At 43.8% G+C, this 19,694-nt stretch overlaps 1 protein-coding gene across 26 annotated transcripts in view; it reads left to right on the top strand.

Moving 5' to 3' along the window:
* RALGPS1 (Ral GEF with PH domain and SH3 binding motif 1) overlaps positions 1–19,694 on the top strand; it is a 291,129-nt gene that overhangs the window by 116,217 nt on the left and 155,218 nt on the right. For all 26 annotated transcript variants that reach the window (XR_011999844.1, XM_072748577.1, XM_072748581.1 and 23 more), the window contains exons 8-9: positions 2,543–2,635; positions 17,535–17,661. Coding sequence is in view for 25 of the 26 variants with exons in the window: in XM_072748577.1 (XP_072604678.1) it covers positions 2,543–2,635; positions 17,535–17,661 (220 nt within the window). In the remaining variant the exon portion in view is untranslated. The remainder of the gene's footprint in view (positions 1–2,542; positions 2,636–17,534; positions 17,662–19,694) is intronic.

The raw sequence follows: 19,694 nt of genomic DNA, 5'->3' as shown, positions 1-19,694 counted from the left end.
CCCATGCACGCATGGCAGTGTGGCCCTCTATGTGTTTTTATGGCAGCCAACCATTCTCTTTAGCTGGCTGTTCAGACTCTCTATGAGGCCTTGGGGCTCCCTCTGGGGTCCACCCATCCTCCTATTTCAGTTAGCTAGCACTGGGGGTTGATGGGCTCTGTGATACCATCATATCCTGTAGTTTTGTCTGTAGTCAGCAGATTCACTCCATCCCCATCCTAAGCTTGAGGCCTAGGCCCAGTGACTCTGCTGGGCCCCACTCCCACCTCCTGCCCCCTGCCCTGGTAGTTTCTCTTCTTGCCAATTGTTAAGCACCAGGCTTATGTCTGTACCCCACCTTTCCCCTTCTGTTCCCTGATGTCTGCTAGGCCAGGCAGTGATGCCATGGGCTTTCCCAGACCACTCTCATCACTTACATGGCTGTGCCAGCTCCTCCCTATGTGCTGCTGCTGACCACCAGGCTTGCCTGCATCTTGGCAGCATGCTGCTATTCTGTCTGGCTCCCGGCATGGTGTGTGCACGTGTTGTGTTCCCACCCAGATCCTAGGCCGGTCAGCTTTCACTGATGCCCTTCATGAGCCAGGCATCATAGCAGCCACTTTACTGAAATGATCGTGTTTGATGTTTACATTGTCATTCTCCCACTTGTAGAGGTGAGTGTCCATGCCCAGGGCCTTATAGCGAGTGTGCTAGAGCATATCTCTTTGCCCTCAGGGGAGCTGCTCCGCTGCCCCTCATGGGAAGGTTAAGGGCATCCATCTAGAGTATGTCAGGGACAACAGACGCTTTCACATCCTGTGCATTCTGAAGTGCTCCGGACCATGCTGGGCTTAACGATGCTTGTACTGTCAGGGAGTTCACGCTGGGCCACGAGAAAGCGGGATGAAGTTCCAGCCCTCCAGTGCTTTCAGGAAATGAGTTTGTGGTGCCTCTCCAAGGAATCCAAAATGAGCCCTCCTTTACCTCTGCCATCTTCCTGTGATGGCTCATCATACTGGCACTGTGCCCTGAGTGTGTTCTGGTACCGATCCCTCCTTCCTCTGGATCTTGGTTTCCCATCTATGAAATGAGAGGGATGGATCTCCCAGAGGACCTTCAGCTCTAAGAGAAATTGTGTGACAGGCATAGCAATTCAGATACATAGGATGAAATTCAGTCCTCTCAGAGAATCTGTTATTACACACAGGAAACAATCAGAGATTGTTAAAAGATGTAAGAAAGGAAATACTAACTTGTATGGTAAAGGAGAAATCTCTGAGTAGGAACAGAGCTGTAAGGACTAGGCATAAGGGCTTTTTATTTGTTTATTCAATTTCACTAGGCCCTACTGTGTGCTGTATGAGGCACTAGGGATATGATGGCAGATAGAGCTTTACCCCTGCTCTTGGGAACACATGGTCCCGAGACCATGGACATGGTCACATGGTCTCTTTCACATGGGTGAAAGAGAAGCTGATAAAAGCAACTACAGGCCAGTGTACTAAGGACATGCATAGACTGCTGTGGGAATGCATAGTCAGGGGCCCTAAGCTCCCTAGATTTAGGAACATGGTCAGGAAGTACATACTAGAGGAGGGGGGCATGTGAGCTTGGTAGTACCCAAGACAAGTGAGGTGGACGAGTAGGGGAGAAGTCTTCCCAACAAGGGATGAGCAGCCCGCAAGCCACAGAGCACTCACCCTGGTGCCAGGTGCCAGTCTGGCGCTTTGCACACACTGTTCCTTGTAGCGTGCGTGCTGTGGTTATCTTCCTCATTGTAGGTATGAGCCAGCCAAGTCTTAGCTAACTCACTGCATTTCACGTAGATATTGGGAGCTGGGATTAGAACCAGGTCTGTTTGTTCCATGGAGCCCGCTTGCTAGTCCAAACTTCACTGGCTTCCAAGAATGAGAAGCAGAACCCTAGTCCCACTATGTTTCCCTCAGCACCAAACTTCGAACCAGAGCAGTTATATCTTTCTGCACTTATCCTTTGCTGTCCCCTACTCTTGTCTTCCATGGTGAGGAACTTGTGTGAAACTGAATTGAATGCAAATGTTCTCACTAACGTGGGGTCTGGTTCAAAGGAGCATGGTCAAGTGATGGAGAAGCTAGAGCTGTGTCTTCTTAGCTGAGGGAGATCACACAGATTGGTAGCATCTTCCTTCAGCCCCTCATTTGGGATGTAAGGTAGTCGCAGAAGACCCACGTGGATATTGTTGGTACAGCTGAGGCCTCAGTTTACAAAAGCCTGCTGGGACAGTTCTGATTCGTTGCAAAAGTACATAAAGGGCATTATCAAACCTTATTCTGAGCCACATTTCTGTCCAGCAACCAGATTAGTCAGCTTATAAACTTTTGCAACTGTGTTTGATGCAGACTCACCTTTTGACAGTTTGAAAGAAGAGCATATGGTTTCTATGAATTCCATAGAACTATATTTTCTACATGAGATATTTTTAAGTATAATTGAATTTCATAAATATGACATTTGGTAACAGTTGAGCATGTTTTTGTTCTGTTGTTAATAACAGAAAAATAATCTATTCCATATCTTTTTTCAGAAACTTCTAGAACTCAACAACCTTCATTCTCTCATGTCTGTGGTATCAGCATTACAAAGTGCACCCATCTTCAGGCTGACAAAAACCTGGGCTGTAAGTTAATCCCTTTGATTTTGGCTCTCATTTCACTAGTAGAGTTCTTCATTCCTTGAGCCCCGAAGGTTTCCTCTGTCTGCCCTTTGCCAGTGACAGAAGATTACTGTGGGTTTCCTGGGCATCCTGTCTCCTTCAGGGGACTTCAGCCCCATTTCAGGACAAGGAAGTTGTGAGGATGCCGACATGGCTGGGGTTGGAGCCCTCTTGAGTGAACCTTCCTGGACCCTAAAACATCACGTGTGGTGGCTGGGCCAGTGACATGACTTTGGCCCTCCACTTGGCTGGCATTCTTCTCTGATAGGCTCCAAATTGCCTTTGGGAAGGTCTCTGGGCTGATAGTTCACAGCTGCCCTGAGTGGTTGGCCATATAGCTAAGAGTCTCTGGAGAAACCTGTAGCCCTCATGTAGGAAGAAAGGGAGGGAGAGGGGTTGTTTTGTTTTGTTTTTTTTTCCTGAAGGCCATGGATAATTTCAGCTCAGAGGTGGAGTCTGATAGTTATATAATTGAGTCTGTAGGAAAGTTTTTCTGCTGTAAAAATACTTTAAAAATATCTCAGACCTCTTTATCCTCCTTAGCTTGGCACAGTGCCTGACATGAGGGAAGTAATTGCTATTTCCATAGCTCATTAGCATTCACCTCCTGGCCTGCCTGGTCCAGGGTCTCCCACAGCCACACAGCCCAAGCCTTTCAAGACCTGTTTATGTCCCATGGAACTGAAGGAAACTATATAGAATTGTCAGCTGTGCTTCTGCAACTCATTTCCGAACTTTTTTTTGCCAGTCTACGGGGCTGGGCTCAGTTTCATACTTGGCTAATTCAGGGACCTTTAAGACACTTAGGGATTATGTTGTAGGTGATCAGAAATGAGCCTTGTTTTTTAAATTACAATTTTCCATAGACCTAGCCCTAGCAAAGTGGAGTGAGAAGTCTGAGCCCAGAGTCAGAAACTGGGTTTGTGTTCAGCCACTGTTCAGAGCATGACTTCTGTGGGACTTGTTTTCCTCTCTCTACTCAGTGGTTGGCCTAGATCAGTGCTTTTACGTCAGTGCTTCGTGGAGCCCCAAGGGTTCTGTGGAGCTGCCTTGAGGGCCACCAGGGGCTGGGAGAGAGGAGGAAGAGAGGAGAGACCTGCCACCTTGGCACTGTTTCCACCCAAGCAGCTCCATTTGCATCACTTTGATGGACTGGGCTCCTGGGTAAATTTCAGTGGAGCTTGGTTTGGGAGGTTGAAAGCAAGTTTAGAAGCCACTGGTCTCTCCCATTGTTGCCAGGCTTATGAGTCCCTGAGTCCATTTGAGCCATGAGGCTTTTTTCAAAAGTTCCCTAGAGAGTCTTTTTCAAATGAATTTTCCATTATTTAGATGCTGTTACTGTTTCTTGGACTGCTGGGAGCTATATGCAAACTCAGAGAGATGAATTATGACTCTCAACATGCACAAACCTTATCATCAGCAATGTGGTAACTCTCTGTGACCCACTGAAGCTATACAGTTGGTGAGGGCAGGGAGTCTTGCAAGCCACCTTTCAACCCACCTATCCTGTTGATCTTAGGACAGTGGTTGGCACAGAGCATTTGAGATATGGAGGGGGCCAAATTCATCCTTTTTCACCTTCATCCAGATCACCCCAGCCCAGTGGCATCAGCAGTGGCTGCATCTCTTTCTGACACTCTCTCCACACCTTGTGCTACAAGCACACAGGATGTCTACTCTGGTTTTGTCCATAGATCTGCCTCTCCCTGCCTCATAGACTGCCTGCCTTCATGATGAGAGGTGTGGCACCCCGCTGGGTGTGTGCTTGTTGTTGGCATTGTGTTTATCTGTTGTCTTAGATATTATCCTTCTTTTGCTGTTATTTCTGGTAATGAGATTCACCATAGAAGTATTGCCAAAAAAGAGCTGTTTCCCCCTCCCCACTTTTCCCTTGACCTGGTATTACAGAGACCTCATGGGCCCACAGAGCCAAGAGGATCAGGAGCGCAGGAGGCACTACCATAGTAGCCCAGGTGATCAGTGCCTTTATAGTCTTCATTAAAGAAAAAAAAAGATTGACATATTTATTTTAGAGAGGAGGTGGGGAGGGCAGAGCGACAGGGAGAGAGAAGCCCAAGCAGACTCCACACTGAGCCTCCTGACATGAGGCTCAATCTTGTGACCCTGAGATCGACCTAAGCCAAAACCAAGAGTTGGATGCTTTAACCGACTGCGACACCCAGGCACCCCTGGATTCTTCATTTTTTAGAGAAGGAAACTGAGGTTCGAAGAGGTGCAGTGGCTTGACGAAGATCACAGGGCTGGCGAGTGCTGGAGCTGGTGTGACACAGCCTTGCCTTGCTGGAGTGTGTATTCCATGTTCTTGGCCAGTGTTCTGGGTGGCTTGGTGATGCAGGCTGATATTGGAATCTGGCTGGGCTCACGGCAGGGAGAGAGGGGCACACGCATTGTGTGGGAAGTGGGGCTGGAGAACTGAGGCTGGCACTCAGGTCCTCCCTGAGTGCTGTCCCTGAAGTTGCACTGAAACCCTGGATATCTGGGAAATCTAGACAGAAAGGAGTTATGGGTGTGGGCAGAGCCTGCCACTTGGTTGCACCATGGATGAACTCCAGCAGGGACCAGTTGGTTGTTAGCTGTAGGGCAGGGCAGCTTGTTGACCTGGCCATGACTGGCTGCAGAGTGCCAGCAGTTGACTGAGTTGGCATGGATCATAGACTGACCCGGAGCACAGGCTATCCCATAGTAGGCCCTGATAAATGCTGGCTGATGTGCAAACAGGGAGGAACTCACCTTCTGCTGGCCTGGGAAAACATAGGCAGGATCTGATTCATCCCAGCATGGGGCCTCTTTGGAATACTGGCTGCTTCAAGGCCATGCGACGTAGGCAAGACAGAATTGGTCAATTCTGATTTCCTGAGTACGTACTACCATGCAGCTCTCACTCGTTTTACAAATCCAATATTTACCAAATTCTTCTTTCATGCCAGGCCTTGAGGCTCTGGTCAAGGGGCTTGTTTTTATGGGCTTTTGTGTTATTCAGAGGAGGTGGACACATTATTAAGGGAGGAGCAAGACGTGTCCTATCTTGCTGGGATAAGAAGTATTGGATAAACATTTGTTGAGTGTGTGAAGTAGTGAGCAAAGAGTTGTCAGATGGGGATGGGAGTGGCATGGGAGACCAAGACAGGAGAGTGGGTGTTCTGCGGTCTGGGGCTTCGGGGAAGGCCTTTCTGAGAAGGAAGACCAAGCTAAGTTGAGACCTGAGTGTCACAAGGAACCAGCCATGCCAGGAAGAGGGTGCGGCCAGTGCAAAGAATCAGTGAGAAAAAACTTGATGCCATCAAGAAACTCAGAGCCAGTGTGGCAGGGGTGCTGTGGGCCAGGAGGAGATTGGTGCAAGATGCCATGGACAGGCAGTGGGCCCATTGGGAAGGGCTTCTAGCCTAGGACAGGAGTCATGTTCTATTTCAGGTGCAGGGAAGGGTTTTAAACAGGAGCTAGACGTGATCTGGCTTACAGCTGCTTTTCGTTTTTTGTTTTTTAAATTACTGTTGCTACTGTGTGGAAAACAAACTGGGCAGGAGTGCAGGGGGCCAAGATGGGAAATGGGGCCTGATCAGGAGGTCCAGGCAGCATCCAGAAGCAAGGTGATGTTGGTTGGGATAGGGAGGTGGCAGTAGACAGGAAATGAGGAGACAGACCTGGTAGGTTTGTGTGGTGGGATGTCAGAAAAGAGGAACAAAGAGGATTTCTAGGTCTGGGGCCTGAGCAACTGGGACGATGCTGAAGCTTTTTCTCTGATCAGAGTGATCCCAGGAGGAGGCTGACTTATTCACGAGTGACCTGGGGGTATGGAATTCCTGGAGTTTGGGTGAGTCACTCCTTACAGTAATTCTAGTCATGTGCTGCACATCACACACACACACACACACACACAGAAGCACACTGCTGGCTCTCTGCATGTTCCTATCATGATTTGCTCTTTCCTACTGAATTGATCCAGGCAGTTTGACTCATCTGCAGCAGTGGGGGGAATCACAGCCAGTGGGCCAGGTGGCCTGGTCTGCAGGGTGGGGAGACCTGGAAAGGAGCCTCCCAGGAGCGGGGCTCTGATTCCAGACATTGAGAGCCACAGGTTGATCAAGCGCTGCAGTTTGGAGAACAGTTACTTCACAAACATCTAAGAAGGCAGATGTGTGGCATTCACATAATTCCGACTTTGGAGTCTTTTATTCAGGAAGTGCCTCTGCTCCTTGTGTCTAATGTAGTGCCTCAGGTGCCCTCCTTTGAGGTTGTTGAGAAGGTGGTGGTAGGCACAGGCTGCCTGTTTCGGGCTTTCCTGAGCCTTGGCTCAGGTGGGAGGCAAAGTGGGTGAAGGGGTGAGGAGTTGGAGGGCAGAGGAAACCAATGTTTGCACCTCTAATAACTCATTCTCATACCCTTCCTCATAGCTGTGCCTGCGCTGCTCCTCAGAAAGTCCTAGTCATGAACTCTGCTGACCCTCACCTTCCTCACATTCCCATAACATTGGATGCTTCATCACACCCTTCTTGAAAAATCTCCTTTCCTTGGCTTAGGCCTCTCTTCACTGTTCTGACAGCTGGATCCTCCCTGACTGCTTTTGTTCCTCTTGCCCACTGGATAGACATATTCTGTGAGGCTCTGACCCCAATTCCTGCCCTCTCATTCACTTCCTATTCCTTGTGGATCCCACGGCACAGAGAGCTTCACTATCACTTCTGTGCCCAGTAGAGGCCATCTCCTCAGCTCATGCTCGGCATCCTTCCACAGTCCTAGACCCGTGTTCCCACGCCTCCCTGCACAGCCCTCTGCTGCATGTTCCTTTGACAGCTCACGCTTGGCATGTCTGAAATCAAACTGGTTTCCAGGAAGTGATAGTGAGTGCCAGAAGACTCTCTTAGCAGATTGTGTTTTGGACTTTGAGGCAATATGGTAGACTGAGCTGACGGGGAATAAGCCCCTCCCTCCCGATTGCCAGCTCCAAACATACAAACACAAATAAATGCTGGATAAAATACAACCAAATTAAGAACCAAGATGCAAAGCTGAACTAGAAGCCAAGAAAGGAAAGTCACCATGTGCTAGAAATAAAGTGTGTTTTCAGAGTCAGGACCGTGAGCACAACTGAGAGAGACCACTGTGTGTAGGCTTTGCAGCTGGCACTAGGGTTCTAATGTGTGTATGGAGGAGAGTCCAGGTTGCAGGCCCCATGCGCATGGGGGGCTGGAACTCAGCTACGCATAGGAACCCGAGAACCCTCAAGTGTCACTCATCAGAAAATCTCTGTCCAGCCTGAGCCCCATAAATGCATGAGTAAAAAAAAGTCACCTATGGGAAACTGTCACCCTAGCCTGGACCTTGGGCAGCTGTGGGGTCTAAGTATACAAGAATTGAATTGGTGTGGGGACCCCAGGCCAAGCAATGAGGGGCAGTGTCCCCTGGAGATTCAGAGTGTAGACTCTTGGGTGCCTGGGTGGCTCAGTGTTTGAGTGTCTGCCTTTGGCGCAGGTTGTGATCCCGGGGTCCTTGGATCAAGTCCTCACATTAGGCTGCTTCTCCCTCTGCCTGTGTCTCTGCCTTTCTTTTTTTTCCTTTTTCTTTTCTTTCTTTCTTTCTTTTTTTTTTTTTTGTCTCTGCCTTTCTGTGTGTGTCTCTCTCATGCATAAACAAATAAAATCTTTAAGAAAAAAAAAAAAGAGCAGACTCTTGAATCAGATACCCAGGCTCAGCCTCAGATCTGCCTCTTTGGTAAGGGTTAAATGAGCAAATAATTGAAAAAATGTTTAGAACTGTCTGGCACATGGGAAGTGTGTTGGGTGAGTATTAGCTGCTGCTGTTATTGTTGTTAGCATTATTTTTGATTCTCCTTGACCATTCTCAAATGAGCCAGGCCGGGTTATCTCTGAGCTGAGATCATCACCATCTTTGGGCTGCTCTTCTTGCTCCTGGACTCTGGCCCTTAGTCACAACACTGCTGGGGTGATCACCTCAGAACAGCTCTGGTGTCTTCACTTTCTTGATTAAAGACCATTTTTTCATACTCCCCCACCACTTGCTTGGTTGGAGTCTCTGCACCCACCACTCCTCCAAAGTGAGAAGTTCCAATATAACCTTTTTGATGCCATTCTTTTTAACCTGCCATTTGAACATTCATTCACCACCCCCAGTTTTATAATAATGCATATATTGTCAGCCATTTAAAAAATTATTTATTTATTCATGAGACACACACAGAGAGGGACATAGACATAGGCAGAGGGAGAAGCAGGCTCCCCACAGGAAGCCCGATATGGGACTCAATCCTGGCACCTGGGGTCAAGCTCTGAGCAAAAGGCAGACACTCAACCACAGAATCACCCAGGCGCCCCTGTCAGCCAATTTTTAACCATCATCTGGATTCCTAACTCTGGACTCCAGCGGTCCCTGAGAGTCAGGGGAGATGCAGAGCTGGGATAAGAGGATTGGAAAGCCTCGATGGGTGTTTTTTTTGAGGGAAACTTATATTTGAGAGTGTGGTGCTTAAAGAATGCTCACAGGTAGAGTGAGCATATTTGCAGAGTGTAGAGGACACTGTAGAGGCATTTTGGCAACAGCAGCAAATATTGAAAGGTTTCGTACCTACTTCACACCTACTTCCTGACCTCAAAAAACAAACCATAAACCTTTCAGTTGTGGCCAGTGGGGCATCTGTTACCGCCAGCAACACAGCAACTTAGTGCCCGAAGTCATGTGCGGAAGAGATGCAAGAGTTGGCCAAAGGAATTTCCTCTTCGTACACAGCCACAATCAGCTCATTCTTTCCCCTTTGATTACTATTTGCTGTTCACTCTTAGCTGCTTGTGATTGATATCCTGTTTACAAGTTGACTGGAAGTATCAGAAGAGTAGAACAGGTAATCAGAATGGTCATCATTTGTCCATGGTTTACAAATGGCAACATTAAAAACATACTTTGCCAAGCGGCGAGTTTCTATCTCTCTACTACCTTTCTAGTGTTTTAAAAATTATTATTGATTTTTTTTTTTATTTGAGCTTAGTTGACATAGAATGTTACATTAGTTTCAGGTATACATCATAGTTATTTAACAAGTTTATACATTATACTGTGCTCACCACCAGTGTAGCTACAAGCTGTCACCATATAATGCTTATTACAGTATCATTTACTATATTGCTTATGTCAGGCCTTTTGTTACTGTGACTTATTCATTACATAACTGGAAGCCTGTATCTCCCATTTCCTTTCACCTATTTTGCCCATCCCCCCCCCAATGCCCTTGCCTCTGGCAACCATTAATTTGGTATTTATAGGTTTGATTCTGCTTTTTGTTTCTTTGTTTATTCATTTGGTTTCTTTTTTTTTTTTTTTTAGATTTTTTTTAAAGATTATTCATGAGAGACACATAGAGAGGGGAGGGGATGGGCAGAGACACAGGCAGAGGAAGAAGCAGGCTCCATGCTGGGAGCCCGATGTGGGACTCGATCCCGGAGCTCCAGGATTATGCCCTGAGCCAAAGGTAGACACTTAACCGCTGAGTCACCCAGGCATCCCTATTAATTTGGTTTCTGAGTAAAATCATATGGCATTTGTCTTTCTCAATCTGACTTATTTCACTTGGCATAACACTCTGTAGGTCCACTCTTGTTGTCACAGATGGCATAACCCCATCCGTTTTTATAGCTGTGTAATATTCCATTATATGTAAATACTTAGTTGTCCTTATTGATTTGTCTGTTGATAGATTTATAATTTGCTTCCATATCTTGGTTATTGTGAATAATGCTGCAGTAGACATAGCAGTGCATCTACCTCTCCAGTCTTGTCCAAAGCAACATGTCTGCTATGCTGTTGCTCCCTTGAGTGTTCCTACCTCCAGGCCACTGTTTGTGCTTTCTTTTTTCTGGCTTTGAGGGCCTCTCCAGCCCTGTCTCTGCTGGTTGAAATCCTTAAAGACTTGTTTCTATGACTGCCTCTTCCTGAAGGTCCTCCTCAAATGGAGTTTGTTCTCTCTGGAGTCCTCTTGTGTTATTTCTGACTCTTCATGTCTTAGTAGGCCTTTTTCATTGTTCAGCCAGGTTGGGCAAATGGGGATATACACTTGATGCCTGACTCCTCACCCACCTAGACCAAGGATGGGCCCTTGGCAAACTTCCATTTGGGGACTAATCTTAACCTTCTGGCTCTACTTTTGGGGCTTTGTGAGAGTTTCTCCCTGGGGTTACTATGAGCACAATTGATAAAAATGTAGCAAAATTTTTGGAAACACATGATAAAAATTTTCCTATAAGATTATACATTACATATGTATGTATGTGAATGTATGTGTATGTATATGTATGTGTACATGTAAACTGTTAAAGGATAAGTTTTCTTTAAAGGTGAATTCATGACTCACACAGATATAAAATGAATACTTGCCAAAGATTTTATTTAACTCATTAATTAGTGAGAGAACCCATAAGATCTTAAAACCAATAAGATGTTATCAAAAGAGAATCCGGAACACTATACTTTCATAGTTATGTAAGGAATGCCAAAATAAATTTTTTAATGGGTACAAAACTAGTATTCCCTGGGTGAAAATCAGTGACATTGGTTGAGACATAGTTTGCCTTTCTGTGGACAGGCATTATTGGCATGACTACATTTTCCACAAGTTAACTTCTACCTGTACAGAGTTTCACATAGCCTTAGTCAAAGACAAGTGGAGACAAGCTAGCCCCGACACCTCCTAAGTTTCCAAGTCACAAATTTCCCTTCTTTTTACTTAATGACAGGCTCCATTGCTAATAGTTTTCATTAGACATGTGACTTGGTAATTTATTTGTTTTTCAGAAACTGATAGTTTGTATCAAAAGAGGTAAAAATGACTTCTCCTAAGTGCCCTTGCCTTACTCCTTATTCATTTCATACTCTGTCTGATGAATCCATTGGTCCATAGATTGTCAACAGCACTAAAAATTCTTTCCATACCAACAGTAGACACTGGAATTGAAATAGAATTTTGAGCCAGTTTTAACATACTTGGAGCAACAGGCTCTTTGTTGAAAAGCATTTCCACGTATCAAGAAATGTTACTCTCTCAAGGCGAGGGAACAAGATACCAATGTCCTCATAGAGAGGATTTGGAGGGACTTTTTCTTTTTTCCTCCATGGAGATGCTCCCAGATTTGAACTATTTACCAGATGAGGAAAGTTTTCATCATTAGTTGAATACAAGTGCCACATGTAGGTTCTCAGAGTGTGTATGATAAGGGAAATTTCCGAGCAACCCATTTGACCATGATTTGTGATATTCCTGGCTTTTGATCCTGTGGTTTATAATTCCCATTTATCCCATGCAGCTGACATGTAGCATCATGAAATTATGAAATATCAGTATTTTTTAAAGATGTTATTTTTTAAAGATATTTATTTATTTATTTATTCATGAAAGACAGAGAGAGAGAGAGAGAGAGAGAAGGAGAGAGGCAGAGACACAGGCAGAAGGAGAAGCAGGCTCCATGCAGGGAGCCTGATGTGGGACTTGATCCCGGGACTCCAGGATCATGCCCTGAGCCAATGGCAGGTGCTAAACTACTGAGCCATCCAAGGATCCCTAAAGATGTTATTTATTTATTCATGAGAGAGACACACACACACAGATAGATAGAGGCAGAGACATATGCAGAGGGAGAAGCAGGCTCATGCAGGGAGCTGGATGTAGGATTCGATCCTGGGACTCAAGGATCATGCCCTGAGCTGAAGGCAGATGCTTAACCACTGAGCCACCCAGATGTCCCTATGTAATATCAGTATTGTTTGATTTTCACTTTGCGATTTTACTGTACTTTGCATCTGTGGTCACAGACTCTTTCTTAATCCTAATGTTGTATATTTTTGCTTTTTGCCCTATTTGTAGAGAAAGTCTATCTGTTTTGTTGATATAAAAAGTAGTTCTTGGGTCTACTTTGGCATTTAGTTTTATAACATAATCAATTTCTAATTTTATTTTATTTTTTTAAAAAATTTTATTATTATTTATTTGAAAGACAGAGGTAATGAGAAAGAGCATGAGCAGTGGGGAGAGGCAGCAGGGAGCCCAGTGCAGACTCAATCCTAGGACCTTGGAATCATGACCTGAGCCCAAGGCAGACGCTTAACCAGCTGAGCCACCCAGAAGTCCCTTGATTTCTATTTTTATCTACTAATTGATTTCCCTTACTCTTCTTCCCCATTTCCCTAGCTTCTGGGGTTGAATGTTTAGTGCATTTATATTCTCACTCATTTAATTTGAAAAGAGTTTAAAACCATGCATTTTCCTCTCAGTATAGTTTTGGCCTCATCACATAGCTTAACAAATGGTTTCTTCTTGTTTGTGGTTTGTAAATAGTACATAATCCTGGCTTTTATTTTTTTCTTTTACTGAACAGTTACTGGAGTTTTCAGAATTTTATAAGGATTTGAATTTTCAAGTTATTCTTAGTTTCTCCATTCTTTATTCAACAAATACTTAGGCAATGTGCTGTTTGTGTTGAGAACCATACCAGGTTTGGGGAATGGTGGTACAAACACAGCCAGCATCGCTGCTGTCTTCATGGGACTTGCTGTTTGCTGAGTGAGACACATGTAATTGCACAATTAATCCTAGTCATTATAAATATTGTGGAAGAAATCTCAGGGTGCCTCAGGGCTTCTCAGCTTTGCTAGAAGTGAAGTTGCCTGTTGTATTTAGTGAATTCTTCCTTGATCTTATTTTCTTAACCTCTTTTCCTGAGCATGAACGCTTTCAGTATTTGCTTGACTCGGGCAGGGAAGTAATTTATGTTCTTCTATATAGTTTTGATGGCTCCTTTCTGAGGCTTCCCTTAAAGTCTGAAATCTCAAGGATCCTCGATTAACATGAGGTTTTCAGTTTGTGGCTCTAGTTGTAATAAAAGTTTAAAACATGCATGAATAAATGCTGTTATTTATAAATAAGTCTTAAAAATTTTTTTCAGCATAATACATGCACATTAATTTAAAAAATCACTAAGTATGGCAAGGCTTAGTGAAACAACTAAGACTCGTTGATCTGTCCTTCTATACCCCATTCATTCCCCAGAGGCAACCACTTCCAGTTATTTAGTGGTTTCTTCTGGTAGTTTCTGTCACATTTCCACCAATGTGCTTTTGCTACAATTTCTTGATCCATTCACTCTAGATAATGGTTGTTGACTTCTTTATATGATGATTGTTGGTGTAGTTTCCCTGAATACCTTCTCTTTTTCTTCAGAAACACTCATGTTACTGGGGCACCTGGGTGGCTCAGTTGGTTAAGCATCTGACTTTTGGTTGTGCTAAGGTCTATCTCAGGGTCGTGAGTTGTGTATGTATGATACATATACAAAATATTTTTTAATTGACTATTAATGTTTTAGTAAGGCTGCTGGTCAACAATAGGATATTGTTAACTACAATAGGTAGTTAAACTTTGGGGAAGTCAAAAGTTACATTTGGATTTTTTACTGTGTGGATGATCAGCTCCCTAATCCCTATATTATTCAAGGCTCAACTATATATATATAGTTATATATATGTATATATATATATAATTGTATAAAATTATGTAAAATATGTAAGTATATAATTTTTAGATTATTTTATCTATTGTGTATAATAAACATATTTTATAGTATATTACAAGATTTTTAGATAATATATAAAAATCTTAAAATTATTTTATTTTAATTTTCTTATTATGTATAATAAATAGATCTATTTCTACCCTAAACAATGTGAGTCATCTCTTTCTCTGGAGATGTCTCTTCCAGGGCTGATACTCTGTGAACCAGTCATTCTGAAGGCCTGTTGTTTATCTGTTATCTCAGAGCCTCCATTTACTACTCCTGGATTGGCTCCACTGTTTCCTATATCCCATACCTTCCTTTACTTGGTTTATTCCTTTATTTTTCTAGAAGAGGTTCTCAAGTAGTTTTCAAATACATGCATGGGAAATAGATGTTCTGAGTCTTCTGGCATCCTGTGCATTACTACTTAGAAATCTGATGCCATCCTGAATTTTATCTGTGGGCACAGAATGGAGCAGATGAGTAAAGTTAACCAGATCCAGCCCTTCTGGATGTGTGTGTGAATATGTGTAGTTGGTGGAGGTGGGGTAGGGTGGGGAGGCGTCGTGAGGGGGTTGGTAGGAAGTATGTGTATAGAGGCAAGGTTAACAGAGGGAGGTGTGACCTGGAGGAGTCTGGTTTTAAATTTAGGGAGCACACAAATGTGGCTGACTTTCGTTTCTCACTCTGCTAAAGAATCCCAGTTGTTGGTTTGAAGTCACTGTGCAGGGTGATTTTTCAGGAACATCCCCCAGGTCTTTAACCTTATAGTGGCCCGGTCATACTCATCTGTCAGGACACAGATGATAGGCTGATCACCTCTGTGGTACCTTGCATAGAAGCATTTGACAGGCTAGACAGCTGGGCTAGACTTGGCGGGAGACATGGGCAGTCCCCGAATGGGGTCCAGAGAACCAGTGGTGTAAGCATTGGATGGCAGCATGGCTCAACTGCAGGGGATGCAGATAACAGGGGTTTGTTTGACTGCTGGATGAATTCAGAGGGGTTCTAGGTTGCATTTAGTAATGACTTCCTGGGCAACAGAGTGAGGAATCTGCTCAGCTTTACAATGGAGCAGTTCACAGCTAGAGTATCCGGTTCTGATCTGGGTGTATGTTGTTCTCTAGTGAATTTCTCATCCTCAAGTGTTCATTTCAAGTACTCCTCTCTATGGAGAGCTTTCCTTGACACTTCCCTTGCCCATAATTTATTTATTTGTCTGGGTTCTTGGTCTCTGTTTGCTTGCCATGTTGCTGTAATATACACCCCTCTCCTCTATTGAGTCACATTCCCAAGGATTGTCAGACAAGTCACGTCATCTCTGTGATGTTGAACCTGCTGGTTTGGCCCCGTGTTTGTCACCGGGCTTTGTAAAGGTCAGATGAGTTAGACGTTGTGGTGTACAAAAAGCAAATGCATTTGCTTACATGATATTGAAGAGCAGCCTCAGTTCACAAGCCAGTTGAGCAACCATTGTTCCTAACATCTGTGTAGCATCTCTTCTTTCGTGTGTCCTGAATTTCTCAGTGGGGGAAGAAAAGCTTGCTATTTATTCTCTAACTTCTTCAGCACTGGAACCTTTTTTCCCAGCTTATTCTTTGCCTCTCTTCCCTGAAGTCCTTAAACTGTCACTGCTTAGCTGGGCTGTGGTTTGGCTGCATCCTCTGTGACCCTGAATGCCAAGGATAAAGGTAATGGGCAGGGCCTGCTCAGAGCAGTTTGGGCTCTCTGATGTACCAGACATGGCCTGAGTCAGGGATTTGCAAACCGAGGTCCTAGGAATTGCACTGTATTTGTACTAAACCCAAAGGGGTTACTTGAGTACAAAAGGCCTGCATCCCCTGGTGCTGGACAGTGACTGTTCCACTTTTCCATGTTGCATGACAGGGCATTTGAACACTGGCCTACTTAGTCTGGTGGATGTGGCAGGGCTGCAGGCTCACATCTTTGCATAGACCATCAGAGCCTCCAAACCAAGCTTGTCCAGGGATGCCCCATATATCCTGCTGGGATCAGCCATTGATCTCAAATCCCAGAGGCACTAGGTTCTGGAAGCTAAACTTGGGGGAGCTCCCAACGTCAGCCACATGCCATGCCAAAGCCAGCCCTCTCTGAGTGACCCTCTGAGTGACCCTCTCTGAGTGACCACATCCTCTTGTGAAGCCTGGTCTCCCAGCCTAGACTCCTATCCTCAAAGCCATTTTATTTAAGGAGCCTTATTGCCATTTCCTGCACTGGGTCTTAACCTGGAACTTGCAGGACAACCACAACATGAGTCCTTAGCATCAAGTTTAGAAAAGCAGGAATTCAGATTTCTATTCCTTCCTATTAAGAAGGCTCCTTAAGCACAGTGACCATCTTTTCACTGATGACCCAGCTTTACATACTATAGACCAAGCTTTACATACTAGAGACCTCCATCAAAAAGGATCTTTATGTACCTGTGGCTGTGGGTACCTGTTCATCTTGACTTTGCTTAACTAAGTCACCTCGTAGATGACTGCATATGAAAGAGAAGTTTGGCTTCTTTTAATTATAGTATAAGGGGATCCCTGGGTGGCGCAGTGGTTTGGCGCCTGCCTTTGGCCCAGGGCGCGATCCTGGAGACCCGGGATCGAGTCCCGCATCGGGCTCCCGGTGCATGGAGCCTGCTTCTTCCTCTGTCTGTGTCTCTGCCTCTCTCTCTCTCTCTCTCTTTCTGTGACTATCATAAAAAAAAAAGATTAAAAAATTATAGCATAAGTATGACACAGCTATAAACTACAGGGAATCTGGGATAGCGTAGATTGGCGAGGTGGCCTGGCTCTGGGCACAACGTACACGAGTGGGCCATGTCTAATTTCCTGGGCCTTTGGCAGTGGTGACGATACTGAAGAAAGAGCCAGAAGCTATGGACCAGGGAGAGACCTGATGTAGCAATGCAGTAACTCTGGGGGACCTCTCGTCTATAATGGGCTTCACCCTGTAAGCCATTTGCTGTTGTTTCTACGCACCCACGGAAGCAGGTACTGGTGCAGGGTATTCTGGTATCATTTAGAATTGTGACTAGGTAACTATGGAGGATGTCTTCCAAGTGTGAGATTCTGTGAAAAATGACAAAATCAAGGCCATCAAACTTTCCATTTTTGCTTACAACAGCATCTTATAATCATCAGTTGTGCCCAGGACTTGGCACACAGCAGACGTTGTTTTGGATGTTTCACTCAGTCTTTGTGCACAGTTACCCCCTTTTTTTTAAAGCTTCTGGTTTATTTCACTTCTCTCTCATACTCTGTATTTTCTTCTCACTTCAGCTTTTGAATCGGAAAGACAAGACCACCTTTGAGAAATTGGACTACCTGATGTCTAAAGAAGATAATTACAAGCGGACCCGGGAATATATTCGAAGCCTGAAGATGGTTCCCAGTATTCCCTATCTAGGTAGGAGACTGAATTGGCTTATTATTTACTAAGAAACCTTCTCAGTGCCAAATAAGATGTTTTTACAAAGTTTCTAGTTGAGAAATTTTCTAGAAGCAGTGTGGACCATGGATAAAGAGGTAATTGGTTAGCTCCTAGGATTGGAACAGGTCTTTGATACTTCCCAAGAATGGGAACCTCACTGAGGGCCTTGAAACAAGGGATACTCTGCTTCTTATATAAGTAACCTGTGAATCACACACTTCCCCAGCCTACAATCTAGAAGGGTCACAAGACTTAATGGTTCATCCATATCTTCTTGAACCTGGGGAACCCAGGCCAAAACTCTTCTGTTCTGGTTCTCTGGGAGTTATTAGCATATTCCATAAGATTTGTAATAACAAAATTACAATAATTATTGATTTTTCTGATTAGTAAATAATACATGTTCATTGCCAAGAATTAGGAGAAGAAAATTCATATATTTATTATCCCACATAGATCTAATCACTGTTTTGCATCCTGTCCTTTAATTTTTTGGGTACATATAAAAATCCATGTTATAGTGAATGTTTAATGTTATTACCTACATTTCTATACTATGTCTCAACCCCATATGCATGGATTTGCCAAACTTGAATTTGCTAATATTGACAGGTTATTTCTACATTTTTTTTTAAATTTTTTTTTTTATTTAATTATGATAGTCACAGAGAGAGAGAGAGAGAGGCAGAGACATAGGCAGAGGGAGAAGCAGGCTCCATGCACCGGGAGCCTGATGTGGGATTCGATCCTGGGTCTCCAGGATCGCGCCCTGGGCCAAAGGCAGGCGCCAAACCGCTGCGCCACCCAGGGATCCCTATTTCTACATTTTTGTTATTAAAATGTTGCAGGGAACATCCTTATGCAAAAACCTTTTGCATATAGTTATGATTATTTTCTTACAATAAATTCTTATAAGTGTGATTATTGGGTCAAAATGTATGTAGAATTTTGCTTTTTTATTTTTGTTTTCAAAACACTCTCCATAGAGGCTGTAGCAACTTACATTTTCTCGACGTAAACAAACACCGTGTATTTTCATCTGTGTGGGATTTTTTTTCTTTTCCTTTCTCTCGCTCTCATTTTTTTCTTTGCCAATTTGATAGGTGAAAAATATTTCTTGTAGTTTGGGTTTCACGGTCATGCTAATTTTATGAAAAAGTATTTACACCTTTTTATGACCTAAAAATAGTACTAATAACGAGGGAAATTAAAGTTTTATAAAAGTGGCTCCCTAATATTTTCAGAGATCTAGTGTTAATTTCTTGGAGATATGTTTTTGATAACTTACAAATGCCTTCCATGAATATTGTTTTCTAATTCCTTTTTTTTTTTTTTTTGAGGGAGAGCGCAAGTACGAGTGGGGGAGGGGAAGTAGGAGTAAGAGAATCTTAAGGAGGTTCCATGTCCAGCATGTAACCCAATGTGGGGCTCAATCCCACAATCCTGAGATCATGACCTGAGTTGAAATCAAGAGTCAGAAGCTTAACCGAGCTACCCAGGCACCCCTGTTTTCAAGTTTTTTAAAGTCATTTTGGGAAATTTAATTTTAGTAGAAAATTGTCCACTTGACCCAAGTTTTAAAAAGTATTTGCATAGCATTCTTTTTCTCATTTAGTTTTCTTTGACCATAGTTTTATATAATATTCTCCTATAAATTTTAGCCTCTTATGTGTGGATGGTTGTATTTGTTTTGCATTGCTGATAGTTTGCATTTTTTTCTCTTTCTTTTTTTCGTTTACTTTGTCAGAGGTATGTCTGTTGGTCTTCCCAGAGAATTAGACTTTGTATTTATCAGTCACGTTGTCCTTCTGCTTTCTAGTTTATTATATTCTGTCAGCCTAAAATGTGCTTTTTGTCTCCACATTTTAGCACCTCTGAAGTTGGGATGCATCTTTCAATTGATGGCAAACAAAGCATTGTGATGTTGTTTAATTGGCAGTGGTTTTTCTTAGTTATACATAAAATGACAGTGTGTTTTAGAATGATGTCCTAAATTTGATGAAATATGG

This window comes from Vulpes vulpes, chromosome 2 (genome assembly GCF_048418805.1).
Source record: "Vulpes vulpes isolate BD-2025 chromosome 2, VulVul3, whole genome shotgun sequence".
In the NCBI taxonomy this organism is placed as follows: domain Eukaryota; kingdom Metazoa; phylum Chordata; class Mammalia; order Carnivora; family Canidae; genus Vulpes; species Vulpes vulpes.
This window is presented reverse-complemented; position numbering and strand designations above follow the sequence as displayed.